Source organism: Cynocephalus volans, chromosome 9 (assembly GCF_027409185.1).
Source record: "Cynocephalus volans isolate mCynVol1 chromosome 9, mCynVol1.pri, whole genome shotgun sequence".
Classification (NCBI taxonomy): domain Eukaryota; kingdom Metazoa; phylum Chordata; class Mammalia; order Dermoptera; family Cynocephalidae; genus Cynocephalus; species Cynocephalus volans.
The window spans coordinates 15,062,335-15,083,337 of record NC_084468.1 but is presented as its reverse complement, the minus strand read 5'-3'; the positions used below and the strand labels follow the sequence as shown (position 1 = coordinate 15,083,337).

Below are 21,003 nucleotides of genomic sequence, written 5' to 3'. Positions count from 1 at the left end.
AGGGGGTGCCAAAAGCCGGTTAGTTAGATGCTTCCTCCTGGGACAGTTTGATGCCCCAAAATATAGCACACACCTAAGGAAAAAAGGGTGGACATCCCACAGTGTCACAGAGTGGTTCTATTGAGTGGCATTCTAAGTACTGGCACATGTTGTGCCAGGGAAGAAAAAATAGCATTTGTGCTTCTCACTTTTTCTCAACTTTTTGTTTACTTCATGTTTTACTTAGATAAGGGAAACTTCTCTATGCTTCTGAAGTGACACCCTTTACCTACATCACAGCTCTCTAAAATAAAGGTCCATGCCAGACATGGAGATAAAGCCAAAGGTCCACATTGCCTCCCATGGAGTTCGCCTTCATTGTTGACCAGCTCCCCAGCTGTTATCCAAACAGATTAGGAAGGTCTTCACCACATTGCCACTCCGGGGACAAACTCCTTATTTTTTATGACCTGCTGAAATGTTACTACCACCTACAAGAGATCACCTTGGCCCACTCTGCCCCACCCCATACCGTCAATGACTTTCCGTGGCTTCCCATAGCACATTACAGGCACCCAGGAAATACTTTTATAAAATTTAAGAAAAACATGTAAATTTACTTTACCAGAGGTCTGTATTTGTCAGAGTTTATTCCACGAACCACCATCTTAAAGTCACATGGAGCTTGATAAAAAGGCAAAGTCCCAAGACTTTTTTTCAAAGCTAGTCAATTGTTCTCTGATTTTAGTTCTCTGTGGATTGAATCCAGGAATCTGCCCTTTTTAAGGAGCTCCCAGGGAACCCTTCTGTACACTGACGTATAAGACCCACTGGCTGAGGCAAAGTGATGGTTCACATCATACGTAGAGTTTTTGGCCAGTCCTTAAGAAACTGTTTCTTGCCATTTGCAACATTGCCTAAAATTATTTGCTTTATCTGATAAGATATTACCAGCTCATTCATTGTACCAAGCAAGTGCTTTGTAGTGACAAAAATCAAGCGTAACAAAGGATCACAGGCCCAAAATAGTTGTGGATCAAAGATCTAAATACACATCCTCTTTTTCTTCTTTCATCAAATGAGGGTAACCTTCTAGAATCTTAAAAACAGGTGGAATTTTTGAGCTAGAAGGGACCCCAGAAATCCAGTCCAGTATCCTTGATGCTACAAATGAGAGAAAGAGGATTGATGTGTGTCAGTTTGGGTCCTCTGAAAATCAGAAACCAAGACAAATTTAGATGCGCAAGAGACTTATTGGGATAAGTGTCTGTGAAAGGTAATGGAGAAGGGAACAGGAATAAGCGAGAAGCCTGTATTGACTGTGATGTGGGTCTGACACCTGTGAGAGGAGATGGAAGGAAAGGGGTGGGTAGGAAAATCCTCAGACTGCCATACAGCCATGCGAGGATCTTGGCCAGGCCACTGAGAAGTTCCTGAGCAAAGACTAAACATTAGAGGAGTCTTGCGTTGGGCAGAAATGCCGTGGCAGGACCTCGGGGACTGGGACTAGGATTCACTGGGCTCCCTTTCACTGGGGGTAGCAGGTAGATTTCTGGGGACACACTGACCATGCTCCCAGAGGAGGAGGAAAGACCCTGCCTAGCATCTGGTAGATTTCTAAAATGGCCCCAAATTCCCAGCCGCTGGTCTACAAATGTCTTCTCTCAGTTACTCAATCAAACGCTAATCTAGGTGTTGCCGTGAAGGAATTTTGCAGTTGTAATTACGGTCCCAAATAAATTGACTTTAAGATAGGGAGATTATCCAGGCGGACCTGGCTTAATCACATGAGACCTTAACACTGAGTCTAGAAATTAGAGATAGAGAAATCAGAGAGATTTAAAATGTAAGGAGAGCATTCAGGAGGAAGATGGAGGGACTGTGTATTAAGGAATACAGGTGGCCTCTAGGAGCTGAGAGCAGTGCCCTGGTGACAGCCTTACAACCACAAGAAACTAAATTATGCCACCAACCCGAATTAGCTTGGAAATAGATTTTTCCTCAGAGCATTCAGAAGAGAACTCAGCAGGGCCAACACCTTGATTTCATTCAGTCCTTGAGACCCTGAGCAAAGATCCCAGGCACACCATCCCTAAACTTCTGACATCAGAAATTTCAGGACTCATTTTAAGTGACTACTTTGGTGGTGGTTTGTTTATAGGTATTAAGAAACTAGCACAGTTGGGTTAGTTTTATTTAGACCTGAAGAAGTCCTGACTAAACCAGTGGGGAGAACATAGGCTCACTTTTTTTGTTTGTTTGTTTGTTTTGGGGTTTTTTTTTTTTTTTTTTTTTTTTTTGACCAGTAAGGGGATCGCAACCCTCGGCATGGTGCTATCTGCACCACTCTCAGCCAGTGAGCGCACCGGCCATCCCTATATAGGATCCGAACCCGTGGCCCTGGCGCTAGCAGCACCGCACTCTCCCGAATGAGCCACAGGGCTGGCCCCATAGGCTCACTTTTACCTCCCTATGAGGATTCTGGAAACTATTCCTCTTCACTCTGTTTTTTTTGGGTGTGAATCTGCTTCCAGTGGTATCTGTTGTTGACTACCTAGTGTGATTAAAGAACCCAAAATACATTTGGATGGGGACAGAGGGAGCACAGAATGGCTCTTGGTTCTAAGTAAGCTGGGGAGGAAGATCACTGAAGCAATGAAGAGGTTAAAAAGGGGCAAATGGGTGGTGGCAGAGGTGTCTGGGGACCCAGAAGAGAAACGTCTCCTGACTAGTTTCCCTGCTTCTACCCATTCTCAACACAGAAGCCAGAGGGATATTTACAAAATTTAAATCAGATCCTTGTCACCCTGCTTAAAACTCTCCAGGTCTTCACAAGGGGTGAACCAAAGTTCTCCAGTGACTGCAGGACCTCCACAACCTGGCCCCATCCCCGCTCTCTGTTACTCGCTCTGCCCCAGCCACACTGGCCTTTTTGTGGATCTGTCAACCCCACCTTCTCCCTTGTACCTCCAGGACTGTGCTCTTTTTAGAAAATTTTTATTTTATCATAGGAAGAACACTTAACATGAGATCTACCCTCTTAACACATTTTTAAGTGTCCGATACATTATCACTGACTATAGGCACAATGTTGTGCAGCAGATCTCTAGAGCTTGTTCATCTTGCTGGACTGAAACTTTATACCCATTGAACGACAGCTCCCCATTTTGCCCTCACCCCAGCCCCTCGTAACTACCATTCCACTCTTTGGTTCTATGAATGGGACTATTGTAAATACTTCATGTAAGTGGAATCTTGCGGTATTTGTCTTTCTGTGACTGGCTTAGCTCACTGAGCATCAAGTCCTCCAGCTTCATCCGTGTTGTTTAGGACTTTGCTCTTGAACCCTGGCCAGGAGGGCTCTTCCTCAGATTCCTCATTGCTCACGCTTCCATTTTTATCAGATCTTCACTCAAATGTTACTTTCTCAAGGAAGCCTTTCTTGACCTCCCTGAAGAAAATTGTAACTCCTTCCCCCAAAATATTCTTTCCTGGCTTTGTTCTTTTCTTTAGCACTTATGGCTAGCTAACATATTATTTGTTTTACTTTGTTGTGGAAATGGACTCAGCAAGGAAGTGGCTGACATGTATTACGCTGGTGGGCCCAGACAAGTTATTGCTTAGAAAATCTGGACCCCGAGCTCAGGTCTCACAAGGTTTTGATAGGTGGACTCTTCCACGGTTTTTGCATTTTGTTTTCTCAGCATTTACGAGGGTAGCATAGCACTAAGTTTCATTTCTCAGAATTCATGTGGTCTAGGCAGATAAGCAAGCTCAGTTACAGGAGCCAAAAATGCAAGTAGTGATTAGAGGACAGACTAGTGTAACAAGCAAATATTGTTTCAAAGACAAAACATTACTTCAAGAACAAAACAGGCTTATGAGAAAATTATTTCGGCATTTTTCCCAACAACTTAACATGTTTATTGTCTGACTCTCCCACCAGAATGTTAGCTTCATGCATGTAAGGACTCAGGTCTTTTTTTAAGCATGCTGTACTCCCACTATCAAGAGCAGTGCCTGGCACATAGTGGGCATTCAATAAATACTTGCTAAATGACTGAAGGAAAGAGAAATAGGTGCATGAGGAGAGACATATTGCATTTCCTAAGGGTAAATTCTTTCTCCTCACAAAGTAATTGGTGTTGGGTATATTTTTTAAGGAAAATAGTGAGTTAGCTACTTATTGCCACAGCTACAAAAATCCAAGACAAAAGACAATAAGGTTGTGCAGCTCGCTTCACATGCAGAGCTGACAGTGAAGACTGCTGTGATGGGAAAAGAAGTACGTGATATTAAGCATAAATCCCTCATGAGGCTTTTTGACACAAAGCACCTGGAGGCCTGGAGGTTGGCTCCTGATGACAGTTATCTTTTATAAATATTAAATAAATGTAATCACAAAACCTCTCACTCATCTCTGCCAGCCAGCTTCTATCTGGGGCAACTGCCACTCTTCCTTGTCTGTCTATTGTGACCCAAACAATAAGGCCAGCCTGACAGCAGCACTTTTCCAAAGGCAAGATTATGGATTTTATTTCACAAAGTGAAGAGTGTAAATGACAGCCCAACAGAGTCTTAAAAGCTACAGTGAAACATCCCTAGCTACCCAGGAAATATTCCCTGAACTGTAAACATCCACATATGTTTAATCTACGTATGCATAATATTTATTTTATATTGTTCACAGTTTGTGGTATGAGCCATTTAATATATATCCATTTGTTTATGATTCATCAGATTTTTTTATGCACACCTGTTTCGTGCCAGACACAGTGCAACCTACAAAAGATACAGAAGTGAGCAAGACAAGGGACTTATTACGTAAGATTAGGTTTGGCTACATTTAAGAGGAAAACCCAAAATAATGGCAGCTTAAACAGATCAGGAATTTATTCCTCTCTTACATACAAGAAGTCTAGAGATAGACATTTAGAGGTTGGTATGAAATATTGTCTTTCTTCTCTGCCATGCTGTCCTGGCCTAGAACTCTAACCAAGCATCTCCCAAGAACCTAGAATAATAAATACCAGTGGAGATGTTGTATAGCTGTCACAAGTGGTGGTCTTCTACTCTGGACAGAGGTGGGAAATGTAGAGGCTGAATCTGATGTCTACCCTGGGGCAGCTGTACTGGGGACAGCACTTGAGATTCCTCTGCCTGGAGGGAGGGCTCCACCCATGGTGGTTGAGGAAGGAAGGTCAGACTGAGGCAGGGGCCTGCCAGGAATCAACATAGAAAAGAAGCCATGCAGAATCATATCCAGTCTGGGGAGGTCATAGGGTGTGGATGCTGGAATTCCAGTTGTGTACAGGAAAGTTAAGCCACCTGCCTTAATTCAGAGGACTGTGCTTACAGGCACAGGGCTCTGTGTTGCAGTAGAAAGAACTAAGGTTTCAGAGTCAGACAAATTTGGGCTCATGGTCCAGTTCTCTCACTAGCTGTGTTACCTGTGGCACAAATACAATACAATACAATAATCAAATACATATTGGACATAGAAAAGCTACATGGTTAATTGGCTCGTATGATTTGGGAGGTTTAAAAATTTTTTAAGTTTTCCTTTCCTTTGATCGTTTTAATTGAGCCCATCATGTGTATGCTGTAGAATATTAGAAAACACAGAAAAGGAATTTTTTTTAAAAAAATTCAAATCTGCTGTAATCCCATCACCCAGAGATAACTACTACTAACATGCTGAGATACCTCCTCTAAGTCTTACGTCAGCTTTCTGCCAGCTCTCCAGGGGCAGCATTCACTCACCCTCCACACCTTGGCCCAGACACTTTCCCTGGGGACTCTGCCTTACTCCTGTCCCTTGGTTCCCATCCTCTCTGGCCCTCAGGACACCTGCTGTCACTGCAGCATCTGCACTGACACTGACCAGAGAGGAGGAAGGAACCTGCCAGCCCTGAGCTCTTCTAGCACTTGTTCTCATGTGCCCTTGACGCTTAAGCTCACAGAGGTCAAAATTTAAAGAGCTGCTGGCCCAGCACTTCCCAAAATGTGTTCTGAGGAATATTAACTGGCATTATAATAAAAAAGGAAGAATTCAATGGTCAACTGCTGTGGTGAATACAGTAAACAGGTGTCTTTATAACATAGCTGCCAAATACTACCCAAGCTTCCTTGACCATAACCTTTCTTTGTCACATCCATTCCCTTGGGGAAATGTCAGTTTAATTTGACCATTTTGTTTATTAAAAGAGGAAACTTACTTTTCCTGGAGGGGTTAAGAGACTTGCCTAAGGTCACGCGGCTTGAGAGATGCAGACCTGGGCGTTGGAACCCGGCTCTCTGTACTTCCCCCAGCACCCCAGAGCCTTGAGCCTGCGCCCCCTTTCCACCAGGACATTTTACATGATCTTGTGTGTGTGCACGCCTGCTTCTCATGTCCTCTGTGAGAGTAGGGACCAAGTCCTAATCTTTGTCCCATCTCCTCCACTTCTGAAGTTGGTGCTCAGTGAACTGCATTGGGTTTACTTAGAAGGGTCGAGAATATTGGCTGCAGCAGACACCACCTGTTCTTGCTGACACTGTATCCATTCTTCTGAGACCAGACTTCTAATTTTCTTTGAGATACTGGCCATGTACCCTGCCTCAATCAGCAGTCCATGTGGTTGAGGCAGGTCAACTCATCTCCTGGATCACACATCACCTGAAATTATCCGATCAGCATATTCTATCCCATTAGCCACAGGGATCAATCGGTGTTAGACCCATGACCCTGGTAGGGTGGATAGAGTTAGCTTTGAGGCTTTTGTTGGAACTGTTAACAGAGAGGAGCTCTCTTTCCTAGGGTATGCTAAGCTGGTAAAACGTGATCTTTTTTTTTTTCTTTTCTGTTTTGTTTTGCAGCTGACCAGTACAGGGATCCAAATCCTTGACCTTGTTGTTACAAGGCTGTGCTCTAACCAACTGAGCTAACTAGCCAGCCTGTTGTTTTTTTATTTTTATTTTTTTAACCTTGTTAATTGCCACAGCATGGATGAGACTGGAGGACATTATTGTACATGAAATAAGTCAGGCACAGAAAGATAGATATTGCATGTTCTCATGAGAGAACTAAAAAAAGTTGAATTTTTAGTAGAATAGAATTGTCGTTACTAGAGGCTGGGAAGGGGAGGGGGGCTAGAGAGAGGTTGGTTTATGGACAAAAAATTACAGCTAGATAAGAAAAGTAATGTCTAGTAGTCTACAGAAGTACTAGGCATCTATAATTGACAACAATTTATTGTATTTTCTCAAATGTTCTCATCACGGAGAAATGATAAAGTTCTGTGATGATGAATATGCTAATTACCCCAATTTGAGCATCACACATTGTGTATATGTATTGAAATATAACTGTACCTCATAAATATGTACAATAAATACCTATTAATTAAAAATAAATAAATTATTTAAAAATATATATCATCTAAGCTGCATGTGGCTTCTTTGTCAGGAACCTGCCAAAGAATAAAGCCAACTCAGAGGAAAGCAAACTATAAGGTGGAAAGAGATAGAGTCAAAATGACACGTCAAGCCAGCACTGGCCCTGGGCTTTTCAGATACATGAGCCAATAAATTTCCTTTTACTCAAGCTAGTGGATCTGGGTTTCTGTTTGTGTATCTAGAAGAGTCCTTGTTAGCAAATCTGTACCTTTGCAGGATTTGGTTGCTAAAACCATTATTCTAAAAGGGACATCACATACTTATACTGGTAAAGAAGTATGCCAACACATGCCGAGTGGGCGTTATTTCATAACTGCTGGATTGTTCTTCCTTTCTTTGAAAGCAAAGAAGGGACTTTCAGAAGGATGTACTTACTAAATACCATTTTCTGCCCTCTAGCACTGACAGACGTTCTGACTGGCTCAGGGAACTCAGCCAAGAGAAAGAAGCCTGTCACCATTAGTGAAAATGGAGTTGATTTTACATTTAACTTTATTATTTAACTCCACATTGGCAACCTCCCAGATTCTCGCCTTCAGAAGGTGCTAATAGGAGTTTGTGTAACCCCGTGGATAGCTATTAGGTTTGAACTGAGTGAAAAGAGCTCTGCATCTAGGGCCTGATACATACTCAGTGTTCATTAAATGTATATTGAAGAATAGTTTCTACTAGTTTCTGATTTTATTGTCTTGGATGAATAACATCACCAAATTGAATTTTTTTTTTATCAGCTAGATGGGGATTAAATTACATGCTATATTAGTCCATTTCTGTTGCTTATAACAAAATACCTGGAACTGAGTGATTTGTAAAGAAAACAAAATTTATTGCTTACAGTTTCTGAGGGTGAGAAGCCCAAAGTCCAGGGAACACATCTGGCAAGAGCCTTTGTGGTGGCTACAGTGGTGGAAGAGTATCACATTGTGAAATGGTGGTGCAGAAAGAGAGAAAGACTAACTTCCTCTTTCTCTCTCCTTTTAAGCCCTCCAAGACATGCCCCTGACCACCATTTTTAATCCATTCACTATGACATGGTCCTACACTCTAATCACCTCTTCAAGGCCCCACCTTTCGATTACCATAATGGGATCTCCCACCCTCTTAACACTGTCACAGAGGGGTTCAAGTCTGGGGGGACACTCAATCCGAGGCACATAACCTTTTCTTCCCAGGCAGCATTGCATAATTCCATTTGCATATAACACACCTGAATGGTGTTCCCTTTCCGTCATACAGAATTCTTCATTTATGTTTTCATCATTCATTCTCTTACCATCTGTTGAATTCTGGACAAGGCGTTGAGGACACAGTGGTGAATAACCAACAGTCCCTGCTCGTACCTCTCACTGAGGACCTACTGTGTGCCTGCTAGTTGCCTGGCCCAGTGTTTTGCATCTGGACACAAAGGTGTCATGACCCTGCCCCACACGGCCAGCAGGCTCTGCAGTCCCTCTTATCCTAGCCTCAGGTATGCTGGGGCAGGTAGTGGTTGAGAGCCCCTGCTGTGATTGGTGAGGCGCCTCCCAGGAGTATTAAAACTGCCTTTAGTCAGCTCTTCGATTTAGAAAGAATACTCTAGCAACCAAGGCGTGAAAGGGACATGAAGTAGAGTAGCTACAGGAAGGGTGGTTTGGAGGAAATGATTCCAGAAGTTTCTAGGCAATACAGAGAGCAAGCTTGCCCTCAATTTTACAAAAGCCAAATGTTCTTACTGTTATTCCATTCATTCCCAGAAAAAGTTTATGTGAGCTCAAGGGTTCAAGAGCTTATTTCTAAAAGCACAGAGTGGCCACCACCATCATGGCCTCCGTCGTTTGTCTGTGGTCTGTGGTTCCCTGTCTCCTGGATCGAAGCTTCAGGAGGCACCTTTCACTCCTCATTACATCCATAGCAGGAAGACTCATTTAAACGCTTTTCCTCCACAGAACTGAGGTCCTTAATGGAAAAGACAACATATTTACCGTAATTGGTCTGCTAAATCCAAAATAAACCAACTTCTGTTCCTCACCAGCCAAGTGGAGCAACACAGCCAAGGCCAGACCTGCTGGGCTGGGAGGCCTCAGGACTTGGCGCTTCCTTGTCAGGATCTGTTTCTCCTTGTAGCGTTTGTGTCTCAGGCTTATAATTATATTGTGTCACTTACGAGTATGTGGATTAACTGACACAGAACATTTTGATGGTATATCCCTAGCTTTAAAAAAAACTATGATTTTTTTCTGTTTATAATGGAAGTGCACACTCATCACAGAAAAATTGGGGAGTGCACAAAAGCAAAAAGAAGTAGAAAAATTGGTTACTTTTTTGGCAGCTAGCTGGTAAGGGGATTTAAAACCTTGACCTTGGTCTTACAAGGTGGCAGTCTAACCAACTGAGCTAACAGACGGGCCCTGTTTTTGTGTTTTCTTAAGCCTTTTCTTTCTAGATGTATATGCATGTATGTAATTTTAAAACAAGCTTGAAACTATGTTGCATCTTCATTTTTATATCCTTTTAATTTTAACTTAATCTGTTCCTGACTTTGTGAGGTCCTTGCCATAGAGGGCTGTCATGAACTGTGTATTCCTACATATGCTCCTGGTAGAACAAGTAGAGATAAAAGGTGGACTGATGTAAACAGGTGAACTTGAAGAGCTGCTATGTCTGCTTTTGAGTTCACACAATTCCTTTTCTGTGCATGGTTAAAGGTTTATAGGTTATAGGATGTTCCTGCTTGGATTATTTCTCTGTCAAAATATTTCCAGTTAGAGATAGTAAGAAGATTTCTTTGTATTGTTTTTGTTCATAAAAGAAGTATTATTCACACATATGAATTTATTGTCCAGGTTGGCCAACCAAGGGAGCACTCCAAAAACTTCTAAACAAGTCATTTGATATTTGAAATAGACAAGATGGTCCCTTTCTGGGTCCCCCATCTGATGCAGCCAGTGAAACTCCTTGGAAGGAAGGCAGGACTTTGTCCTTGTATGAGTATTGGGCTGGGCCTGTAAGAGGAAGGGGCTCTAATTAAGAGCCTTCCTGAGAGCCTTCACCTTTTGGCTAAGTCTCAGTCTAAATTGGTTTGGGAAACAGTTGAGTTTCAATTACTCAGTTTATGTCTTACAGTTCAATGCCATGTGCAGCTTGGTGCCTAGCAACGGCTCTCTGATGGGTAGTGATGAGATTTTAATTAGTATCTTGGATCCATCTAGAAATCCATTTCAAGCACAATTGCTTGAAGGATCCCAGCCTTGTCTGGGACCTGTTCCAGCCCATTTCCATAAAGGAAGGGACAGCAACCACATAACCCCTGCTCTTCCCGGATGTTTCAGCACCCAAATTTAGGGCTTTCTTCTGGAGATTTAGCTAGTCCTCTTTTCTGACTTGGTGCCAGAAAAATTAGGCTTCTCTCTGTATGCAGGGATGTGAATCAAGAGCAGCAACTGTGGCCTTTTGATGGTCTGGGGTCCCAGGATGCTATGCTTTCGAGTTGGCATGGGTGGCTATCCCCAGCCACACAAGAGGGAGAATCCTGTGGACACTTCCCTCTCCTCCACTCCACCCTCGAGAGTCACTGGCCCTGCAGTACTTCCTCACTGACAGCTCTCAAACACAAGCCCTGTCCCCTTTCCCAGGGTCTAATTACAGCCTCTGTTCCCCCACCCCCTCTTAACTCCTCTTCCTGCCTCCATTGGCATATTGTTGGGAAAGTAGAATAATTTAATCAGGCCCCCTCCCCTTAGTTGTGGTTGGGGGTGGTGCAGCACATTCTTTGTAAGAAAATTGTGCATCTGGGTGGAGTTAGTGCACATGTGCAGTACCGTGGCTTGGCTGGTGTCTGCCTCAGGCCTCCACTGCGTGCATGGCCACGCTCTCAATCCTACGGCTCCAAGGACCTTTTTGCCGGTTACCTAGCTCATGGACCTGCATGTGAGGGGTCTGGTGACCCAGCCTGGCATGTGAAGGGTTTGTGACCCAATCTGGACAATGAGCTTGAGGGGTCTGTGAGCTCCAGACCAAGCCCTAGCTCGACAATTGGCCTAGTCGGTAGGATTATGGGCAGGTAAAAGAGCACAACACATATACACTGTGATCTGCAATCAGGGCAGTGAGTCCAAAAATTATGAAATGGAGTTTTATTCCGCACAACTCCCAAGAGGCCAAATTCTGTGAAAAAAAACTTCCTGCATAAAACATACCACAATTGCCCCAAATATGCACCCATCTGGCTTTCAGAGTCTGAGGCCCTTTGCAACTAAATGTTAAAAACACAGATCCCTGGACTGCCCCCAGACATCGGGATCTCTGCAGCAGGGCCTGGGAGTGTACCTGATCTCCTTGTGCTGTGTAAACATGATAAAGTATAAACTCCTTGACATGGGCGCTGTATCCCTGAGTGTCTGACCCCATCCAGCATTCAGAGCCTGGTCTGTCAGTAACGGTGTCATACGGTCCCTCCCATCCCTGCCAATGCCCCTTACCCCAGCTCTGTCCAGGAGGACTTCCCGTGCCTTTCCCCTCACAGTTCACTCCATTTCATGCCTTTGTGCCACTTCCCACTCAACAGTACCCACCCCACCTGTATTTTCTTCCCCTTCCTGTCTACCTGGCTGACATTTGCTCATCTTTCCAAACCGAACTCAAGTATGCTCTGTACTCTGATGCGTTTTCTGCTAGGATGGGGAGGTATCCCATTCATTCCACAAATGTTTACACAGTCCTTTCCATGCGCCGGCCATTGTTTTGGGATCTAGTAGCAAACTTGGCAAAAAAACTCCCCCTGCATATAACTCATGTTCTAGAGGGAGAGACAAACAAGTGGAATTGCTGGATCGTATGGTTATTCTTTGTTTAATATTTTGAGGAGCCTCCACGCTATTTTCCATAATGGCTGCACCTTTTACATTCCCACCAGCAATGCACAAGGGCTCTGATTTCTCCACATTCTCACCAACATTTATTATTATTATTGTTATTATTGTTGTTGTTGTTGTTATTGGCGGCTGGCCAGTAAGGGGATCATAATCCTTGACCTTGGTGTTATAACACCGTGCTCTAACCAACTCAGTAACCAGCCAGGCTTTTCTCTTTTTTGATGACAGCCATCCTAGTGAGTGTAAAGTAGTATCTCAGTGTGGTTTTGATTTTCATTTCCCTAGTGATTAGTGATGTTGAGCATCTTTTGATGTGCTTATTGATCAACTCCAAAATTTTCGACCTAAGCAATTAGAAGAAGGGAGTTGCATGAAATGAGATGAGGAATATTATGGGAAGAGCAGGTTTTGAAGAAAAAATACAGAATTAAATTTGAGATGCATGTTAGATATCCAAGTGGAGATGTTGGTGACCAACAGAATACATGAGTCTGATGTTCAGGTGACAGGTGTAGCTGGCCGTATAAATTTGGGAGTCATTAGGAAATAGAGCCTGCATAAAATTATGAGATTGGATGAGACCCCAAGGGAAGTTTGCAGAGAGGAGAAACAGTCTGAGGACTAAGCTCAGGGGCACTCCTATCTGAAGGATGAGAGATGAGGAACTAACTAGCTAAGGACATGAGAAGAGGTGGTCAGTGGTCAGTAGGAGGGAGTTGTATCCTGGAAGCCCAGTGAGGACAATATGTTTCCAGGAGGAGCTTTTATTGGCTATTGTTTTAGCAACACTGAGGTTACTAGTGACTTTAATGAGCTATTTGGTTGTGCTAGTTGGAGTGAAAGCCTGACTAGAGAAGATTCAAAAGAGAAGGAGAGGTGAGAAATTAGTGACAATGGGAATAAATAAAGCATTACAGGAGTTTGCTAGAAAGGGGTGCAGAAAAATGGGCAACGTGGGATCAATAAAATGATTTTGTTAATGATAAAAATTACAGCACATTTCTATGTTGATGAGAGTGATCCATTAATGATGATGCAGGAGACCAGGGGGAGAATAACGTGAGCAATGTGATCCTTCCCTCCTTTGCACCTCTCTCCCTGCCTCTGCAGCCTTCTAGCAAAGCTCTCCAGATACCCCTATACATACTAATTGGCCTACTTGTCTATCTCTCTTTGTGAAATAATCAGATTTTCCTGCAATAATGTTGTGTAGCAAACAACTCTAACATCCCAGTGGCTACAACAGTGATTTATTTGTGCTCAGGTTGGCTGCTGTTCAGCTGTTCTCAGTTGGGTTTGGCTGAGCCAGGCTAATTCCAGATTTTTGGGTTGGGGTCCAGCTTGCTCCATGTGTCTGTCATTCTCGGTCCAGTGGCCACCCTGCACATACATTTCTCTTGGCAATGGTAGAAGCACAGAGAGCAAGCCAAAATGCAGAAACACATTTAAAGCCTCTGCTTGCAACAAGTCCACTCACATTCCATTGGCCAAAGCAACTTACAACTCCAAGCCCAACATCAATAGAGAAGAAAAGTAAATGCCATTCACAGAGTGGGAAGAGCCATGGCCAGGCAGGGGAGGGAAGAGAAAAGACAATGTGGACAAATAATGTAGCCTACCACACTCTGCTAGCCTGTAAGCCTATCAACAGGGTATCTTATTAGTTCTGTTTTTCCAGTGTCTAGCACCATGCCTGGCCTATAGTAAGTGCTACAAAAACTCTGAGTGAAAGAATGTTACCAGCTTTTCTCTAAACAAGGTATGGTTTTATCTCTTTTAACTTTGGATCCAGAAGGATTGGGGTTTGAATTACAGCGCCTTCACATTTTAGCTCAGTGACTTTTGGCAGTATCAGTAATAGGAAAAATAATGACATGGCATTTCTTGAGTAGTTAATGTGTGCTAGGAATGCTGTAAGGGTTTCAGGTTCATTATGCTATTTAATCTCCACACAAAGCTGTGAGGCAGGCATTGCTAGACTCAGAGAGGCTCAATAACTTACTGGAAGTCACACAGATAGAAAGAGGTGGAGCTACGATGTGTGCCCAGGCCCAGCAGGCTCTAAAGCTATCTCATCCCGATATGTGAAGTTAGCCCCCTTTATAAAATAAGACTAAGTATAAGAATGTCCACTTTATATAAATGTTAGAAGAGTAATTGAAAAAACATATGCAAATTACCTGGCCCAGTGATGTCATACTCTGGGTACTCAACAAATATTATTTCCTTTTTTCATTTTCCATTTCCATTCTGACTCCTGCTGCCAAACTTGATGGAAACTTTCCTCAGGATCCGATGCTTCTAAGCCATTAATTATGAGCTTTGTTAAACCTACAATGCTCAACCTCTAAGACCCTAACAGGCCTTCTGCTGAAATTTTCTCTGAAGTGAAACCATTAGCAGTGGATTTCTAAAACTCTTGGGAAGATTTCCTGACTAGCTAGGTACTTCTCTTGGCTGCTGAATTATTCATGTCCCTTGATGGATTCTGTTGCTGGACTCTTCCTGAGGAGGTGGATTTATAAATGAGGCTTGGTCTAGTCACTTTGGTGTTCCAGTGTAGCAGGTGGTGAGTGAAAGAAAGCAAGCAGGTGGTGGGGGAAGGGTTGCCAAGTGCCCTGCAAGGCTCCCAGCCCAGGAGGAGGGCGGGTCTGCTCCAAGTATGCTCAACAATTTCAGAAGTTGCGTGTGCGTTGGGGGAGATCATGTCTCTAAAAACAAGGGACATTTTCTTTTGAGGGGATGGGGTGAGAGGAGAGAAGAAAGAAATATTTAATGAGTACCTACTATGTGCCCGGCTCTTGAGAGACGTAATCCAATTTGATCCTCACAAAATCCAGGTCTGGGTTATCTCTGTTTTACAGGCAAGAAAACTGAGTCTTGGAGAAGTGAAATAATTTGAGCAATTATAGAGTCAGAAGGTATACCTATCAAATAGAATTAGGTATGTCTGTGATTGACAGAAAGACCAGATGCAGTTTGGCTGGAATCAGTCCAGGGCTGGCATGTCCTTCCTCTGTGTCGGAGACCCTGGCTCCTCTTATTCGACATTCTGCCAACCGTAGCCCACGGCATCCATTTCATGATCCAGAATGACTGCCCGGAAGAAGTTATGATGCTTTTACTTATATCCAACTGGCCAGACCTTGGTCACGTGGCTGCTCTGAGCTGGAAGGGAGACTGAGAAATGTAGCAACTTGCCTACAAAAGAGCTAGGGGTACTATTTCTAAGGATGAAGGAGACATACTTGGCATACCAGCAATCCCTGCTACTGCTGGGGTCTAAAAAGTGATTTTAACTAAGGCCCTTTGTTCATGTAACCTTGCAGCTGGAAAGTGCTTATTTGCAAAAAGCCCCTGAGAGTTGGTTTAGTGAGTAATCAGTTGTTTGCATCTTCAGCTTCTGTAACCCTACGGCCTGCCTGTTTCAGAGAAGCTGCCTGCTCAAGACCCTAGTCTGTGTGACTTGTGTAACCGTAACTGCACTTCCTGCTTCTGCACAGCTGCCTGCTCAAGTCCCCGTTCTGTGTGACTTTGCCTAGATACGGACAGGACCAATATGAAAGCCTGCATGCCTGCCTAAGAAAAGTATAAAACTGTAACCCTGCCTGCACTCAGGGTCCCAGAATTTTGGAACATGAGTTCACCTGGGTCCCACTAGCATAATAAACTTCCTGGTTCTCCAACCTTCTGAGTATCTGCAGTTTCCCTTGCCAAGTTCGTTCTGCAACACTACAAGGAAGAATAAAATCTAGGTCTCTCTCATTCCAGATGACCCCAGCCCCATCAGTTCTACCACACTGCCTTCATTACAAGAAATACCATCGCCACAAAAACCTCTGTTGGGCTTAAAGTGCCCCATGGACAATCATCATAGGAAGAGTCGTGTTTCAGCGGGTGCTTACTGTGAGCCAGGCACCATGCTACATGCTTACAGCATTATCTCATTCAGTCCTGGTGTAACCTTATCAAGCAGGAGCTTTATTCTCCCTCTTTTACAAATGAGGAAACAGAGGCCCAGTGAGATGAGATAGCATGCATACGACCTAGGAGGTTGATGCTATGGTTATCCCCTCTTACAGTTAGGAAACTGAGCTCCAGAGAGGTTGAATCACCTGCCCAAGCTCTTCAGTTAGGAGGTAGAGAAGCTGGAACTCCAAATCAGGAGGCCAAGCACTTAATCATTCCTTCAATAAAAAGCAGGAGACAAGACTGTCTGCTAGGAGAGCAGGAGAGGTCCAGGAATTATGGTCCAGGAAAGCAGAAGAGGTCCAGGAATTAGGTCCTAAGAAACATGGTACAGAATTGAAAACACATCTATGGGGGAAGAGAATAGAGAATTATTATGAGGGAAATCAATTAAATGGTATAAGCATGGAGAGCACAGACAAGGCTGGAAATCCTAAGTACAAGTTAGTAGTATTTGACAAGGACTGGGGGGGCTGGGTTGATCTGGTGTTCAGAATGCCAAGGATGTAAGGCTAAAGTTGAAGTGGGCAGGGGACTTGAAGATGTCAGTAAGAATGCAACTGAAATGACTGACCATAGGGTCTAGGCTTAAAAAGGAGAGATGCTAAGACAAAAATACACTGTTGGATTGGAAGAAGATAGAGGGGTCAAGCTCGCTGAGCAAGTATAGTGAGAGGAAGGGAGCAGAGAAGGTGGAACAAAAGAGGATGTTGTGAGGGTAGCAAATGTACCAGTGGAGCAGACCCCGGAGTGCCCCTGCCATGGTCACGATCATGAACACTCACATGTCTCCAAGTTGTGCAGGAAGACAAGTTTGGTGCTTGCAAATGTTCTCAAAATTCTTCAAACTAATTTTATGACACTAAATGGCATGTCACCTCCCTTCCACAGAGAGCAGAGACACCTAATTCATCTCTTCCTGAGCATCCTGTATTAATTAGGAAGACTTGAGTTTTCTTCATGCCAGGCTCTTGAAATTCATTAGTTGCATTTATAAGCAAAAAGCAGATCTCAGGTTTACTGGCAGAAATGGGAAAAGGAGTAAAGATAATTTTACTTAATAATGGTGAAATAAGAAACATGTAGATAATCTTCCACAGAAAAACTTAATATATATCAGTAGGAGACAGAGAAATATACTATAGCACATCCTACAATGGCATATGAAGCAGGCAAAAATGAAAATGAGGAATTTTTAAGTTGACAGGTAAAAATTCTACACATTTATGGGTGTGCAACACCATGTTTTGGTGTATGTATACATTACAGAATGGCTAAGTCAAGCTATTTAACATAAGCGTAACCTCATATTCTTATTTTTTTGCAATAAGAACACTTAAAATAGCCCTTAAACAGCCCCTTGATTTCTCATTTTCTGGACCTCCTCATCTCCAGTGATCTTTTCCTTGACTCTGCCTCAGCCACACATGTCTCTTGCCACACCCTTGACCTTTTCGTCACCAAAAAACTGCCTGTGCCTCATCCTTTCAGTTTGTCAGCTCTTGAAAACACTTCGACTGCCCTGTCCTTCTCTCCTTCTGTCATACTTGCCAAGTAAAACCCCAGCCCTTGATAAACCATCCCTCCTTCCTTGAACTTGTTCAGATGCACATAGCTGAGGAAAATCTCACAACACAGCAGAGAACTATCATTAAGCACACTGATGGAGTTTGGATGTGTTGTCCCCTCCAAAACTCATGTGGAAATTTGATCCCCAATGTGGCAGTGTTGGAAACTGATTGAGTCATGGGGGCGGATCCCTCATGAATGGATTAATGCTCTCCCTGGGGGAGGGGGGAGTAATGAGTGAGTTCTTGCTCTATTAGTTCCCGCGAGAGCTGGTTGTTTATAGGACCCTGGCACCTCTTGCTTCTCTCTGTTACTTCCTCTTGCCATGTGATCTGCTTGTACCTGCCAGCTGCTGCCACTTTTCCACCATGAGTAGAAGCAGCCTGAGGCCCATGCCAGATGCAGCTATCCTGGAATCGTAAGCCAAATAAACCTCTTTGCTTTATAAATTACCCAGTCTCAGGTATTTCTGTTATAGTGACACAAAACGGACTAAAACACACCCCTTCCTTGCTGCCCTGTGATGTAAACTACCCACCTCCCTCTGCCCCAAAACTAGTCCACAACTTCTCACCCCTCAAACCTCCCATGCTTCCTTCCTGTCCCTAACTCAGCACGCTGTTTGTTAATGACCTAACCTCAGTCCTCACTGAGATAGTAGAAGCCACCTTCTCACCTCTACAAGGAGAGAGCTTCCTCATTCTCCTGTCACCAGGGCCACACACCTGTGCCCATTTCTTCCTTCCCTCTGCTCTATCTTGCTCTCAAAACCAATCTCTGTGGGCTGCCCTTCTCAGGGATTTTGACCCTTTGTTATCTTTATTACTTTTATTTATCTTTATTCTTTGTTACCTTTGTTGTTATTTCTGGGCCTTCAGCTTCTGGATTCTCTACAGGGTGGTTCCCATCATCATGCATATATGCTCGGGAATCTCTCATCAAGCAAACAGTAGCAACATCAAAACTCTCCCAATTCCATATTTCCTTCACTCTAGCTCTGGCTTGCTCCTCTAAGCCCAAGACATTTATCTAGTTGCCTTAGCACCATTTCCAATAGGTGTCTACATAGAGGTATATCAAATTTAACACATCCAGCATAGAATTCTTTTTTTACATGTGTCTTTAAATTTCTATTTTAAAATTTATTTTTAAAATTATGATTTAATCCACAAATAAAAATTGTATATATGTAGTGTACAACGTGATGTTTTGAAATATGTATACATCATGGAATGGCTAAATCAAGCTAATTAACATATGCATTAGCTCACATACTTATCTTTTGTGTGTGTGTGGTGAGACCACTCAAAATCTACTCTCAGCAAATTTCAAATATACAATATATTATTATTGACTATAGTAACCATGTTTTATAATTGATCTCTTGAACTTATTCCTCCTGTTTCATAAAATTGTTTCTTCTCCACACCTGTTCTACCTACAGTTTTTTCCATTTCAGCAAACATCTGCCTGTTGCTCAGGTCAACAGGATGGGAGGGACTCTTGACTTCTTATTTCCCACTGTGTACCTGTCTTTCTTCATTCTATTCTCCACACAGCAAAGAAGGCATTCTTTTTTTTTTTTTTTTTTCCTTTCGTTTTAGAAGTGGAAAGAGTAGCCATCCTTGTCTTGTTCCTGATCTAATGGGGAAAGCTTTCAGTCCTTCACCATCGAGTATGATGTTAGCTGTGGGTTTTTCATACATGCCCTTTATCAGGTTGAGGAGGTTTCCTTCTGTTTCTAGCTTGTTAAGTGTTTTTACCATGAAAGGATGTTGACTTTTGTCAAATGTTTTTCCTGGGTCAAGACAACCCTGTGATTTTTGTCCTTTGTACTATTGATGTGGGGTATTACATTGGCTGATTTTCAGATGTTATGCCAACCTTTTTATCGACTGCTGGGTTCAATTTTCTAGTGTTTTGTTGGGGTTTTTGCATTCCAAAGATTTTTTGGGTTTTGTTTGTTTTTGAACAAACGAGATCACATCTTTTCTCTGCTTTAAAACTCTTCACTGGATTCTCACTGTCCTCCAGAGGTCCCCTGCGGGGTTCCGCCACAGAGACCCTCTCTGGGGACTTTGTGCAGTGTCACCCTTTTGCTTGGCTTCCACCCCTCCCTTTCCCACTCCCTTCTCTCTCACTGGCTTCTCCCGGGAGCAGTTTCTAACAAATCCCTTCCGCACAGATGCTCTTCTCAGCTGCTGCTGGTGCAGATGAACCTAAGTCAGCAGCATGGAGGGGCACCTCTGGTCACATCGGCGCTCCCGCACACCCACACCGCTCGCCCTGACTGGGGCCTGCTGATTTTCCTGCAGGTGATTTACACCCTGAACACCCGCCAGGATGAGGCCGAGGCCAGCCTGGAGGCGCTGCAGGAAGCGCACCAGGAGGAGCTGCAGAACGCGGTGGCCGAGACCGAGGCCAGGCTCCTGCAGGCGCAGGGCCGCGCCCACGAGGAGCCCCTTCTTCAGCGCATCCAGGCCCTGGAGAGCGCCCTGGAGCTGCAGAAGAGGCTGACGCAAGAGGCGCGGGCCGAGTCGGCTTCGTGCAGGCTGTGAAAGACTCCCGCAGTGGGTAGTCAGTCAGTTCAGGGAGACCCTCCCAAGGAACAGCGAGACCACGGCTTCGGATGCAAAAACAAGAGGTTTATTGAACACACAGGTACCCGGGCGACTCAGTCTTTCGAAAGACTGGCGCGCCGAGTAGAGCTCCTGGGTCCTTTTTATAGCAAAAAGCGCGGGTACAGAAGCGAGAAGCAAGGTAATTGGTTAGTTTAAATCAAGCCAGGGGTGAACTTCGGTCAAGTGGGAGTCCTTGAAACAGCTGAGGGGCACTCTTGAAACTTTAACTGACTTGTCTATTTCTGGGAACTATCCGCCCTTTGCCTCGGGCCGGGGCCCAGGTGCATAACCACAGATATCCTGTTTGACTCTGTTCCCCTTGTTTCTTAACTTGACTTTTTGGCTGTATTTTCCCTATACCCTTGTAAAAAGCACTTCCTTCATTCCCCCATTTCTCTTGTGGATCGCTCTAATCTTAGAGCGGAATTAAAAGTTATCTTCGCCATTTAAGGTTTGGTATTTTTGCCTAAGGACCAGAATCTTAACTGCACTTACCCTATCATTGATGAATTGGACTAGTCTATTGATGACGTAGGGCCCAAGGGTGAACAACAGAAGGAGGAGTAATAGGGGCCCGG

The 21,003-nt window shown here is 43.8% G+C and overlaps 1 protein-coding gene across 1 annotated transcript in view; it reads left to right on the top strand.

The window, feature by feature from the left end:
• Positions 1-21,003, top strand: part of FAM184B (family with sequence similarity 184 member B) — a 143,044-nt gene that overhangs the window by 36,679 nt on the left and 85,362 nt on the right. Inside the window, 1 exon segment of the mRNA XM_063108847.1 lies at positions 20,120-20,374. Coding sequence (XP_062964917.1) covers positions 20,120-20,374 — 255 coding nt within the window.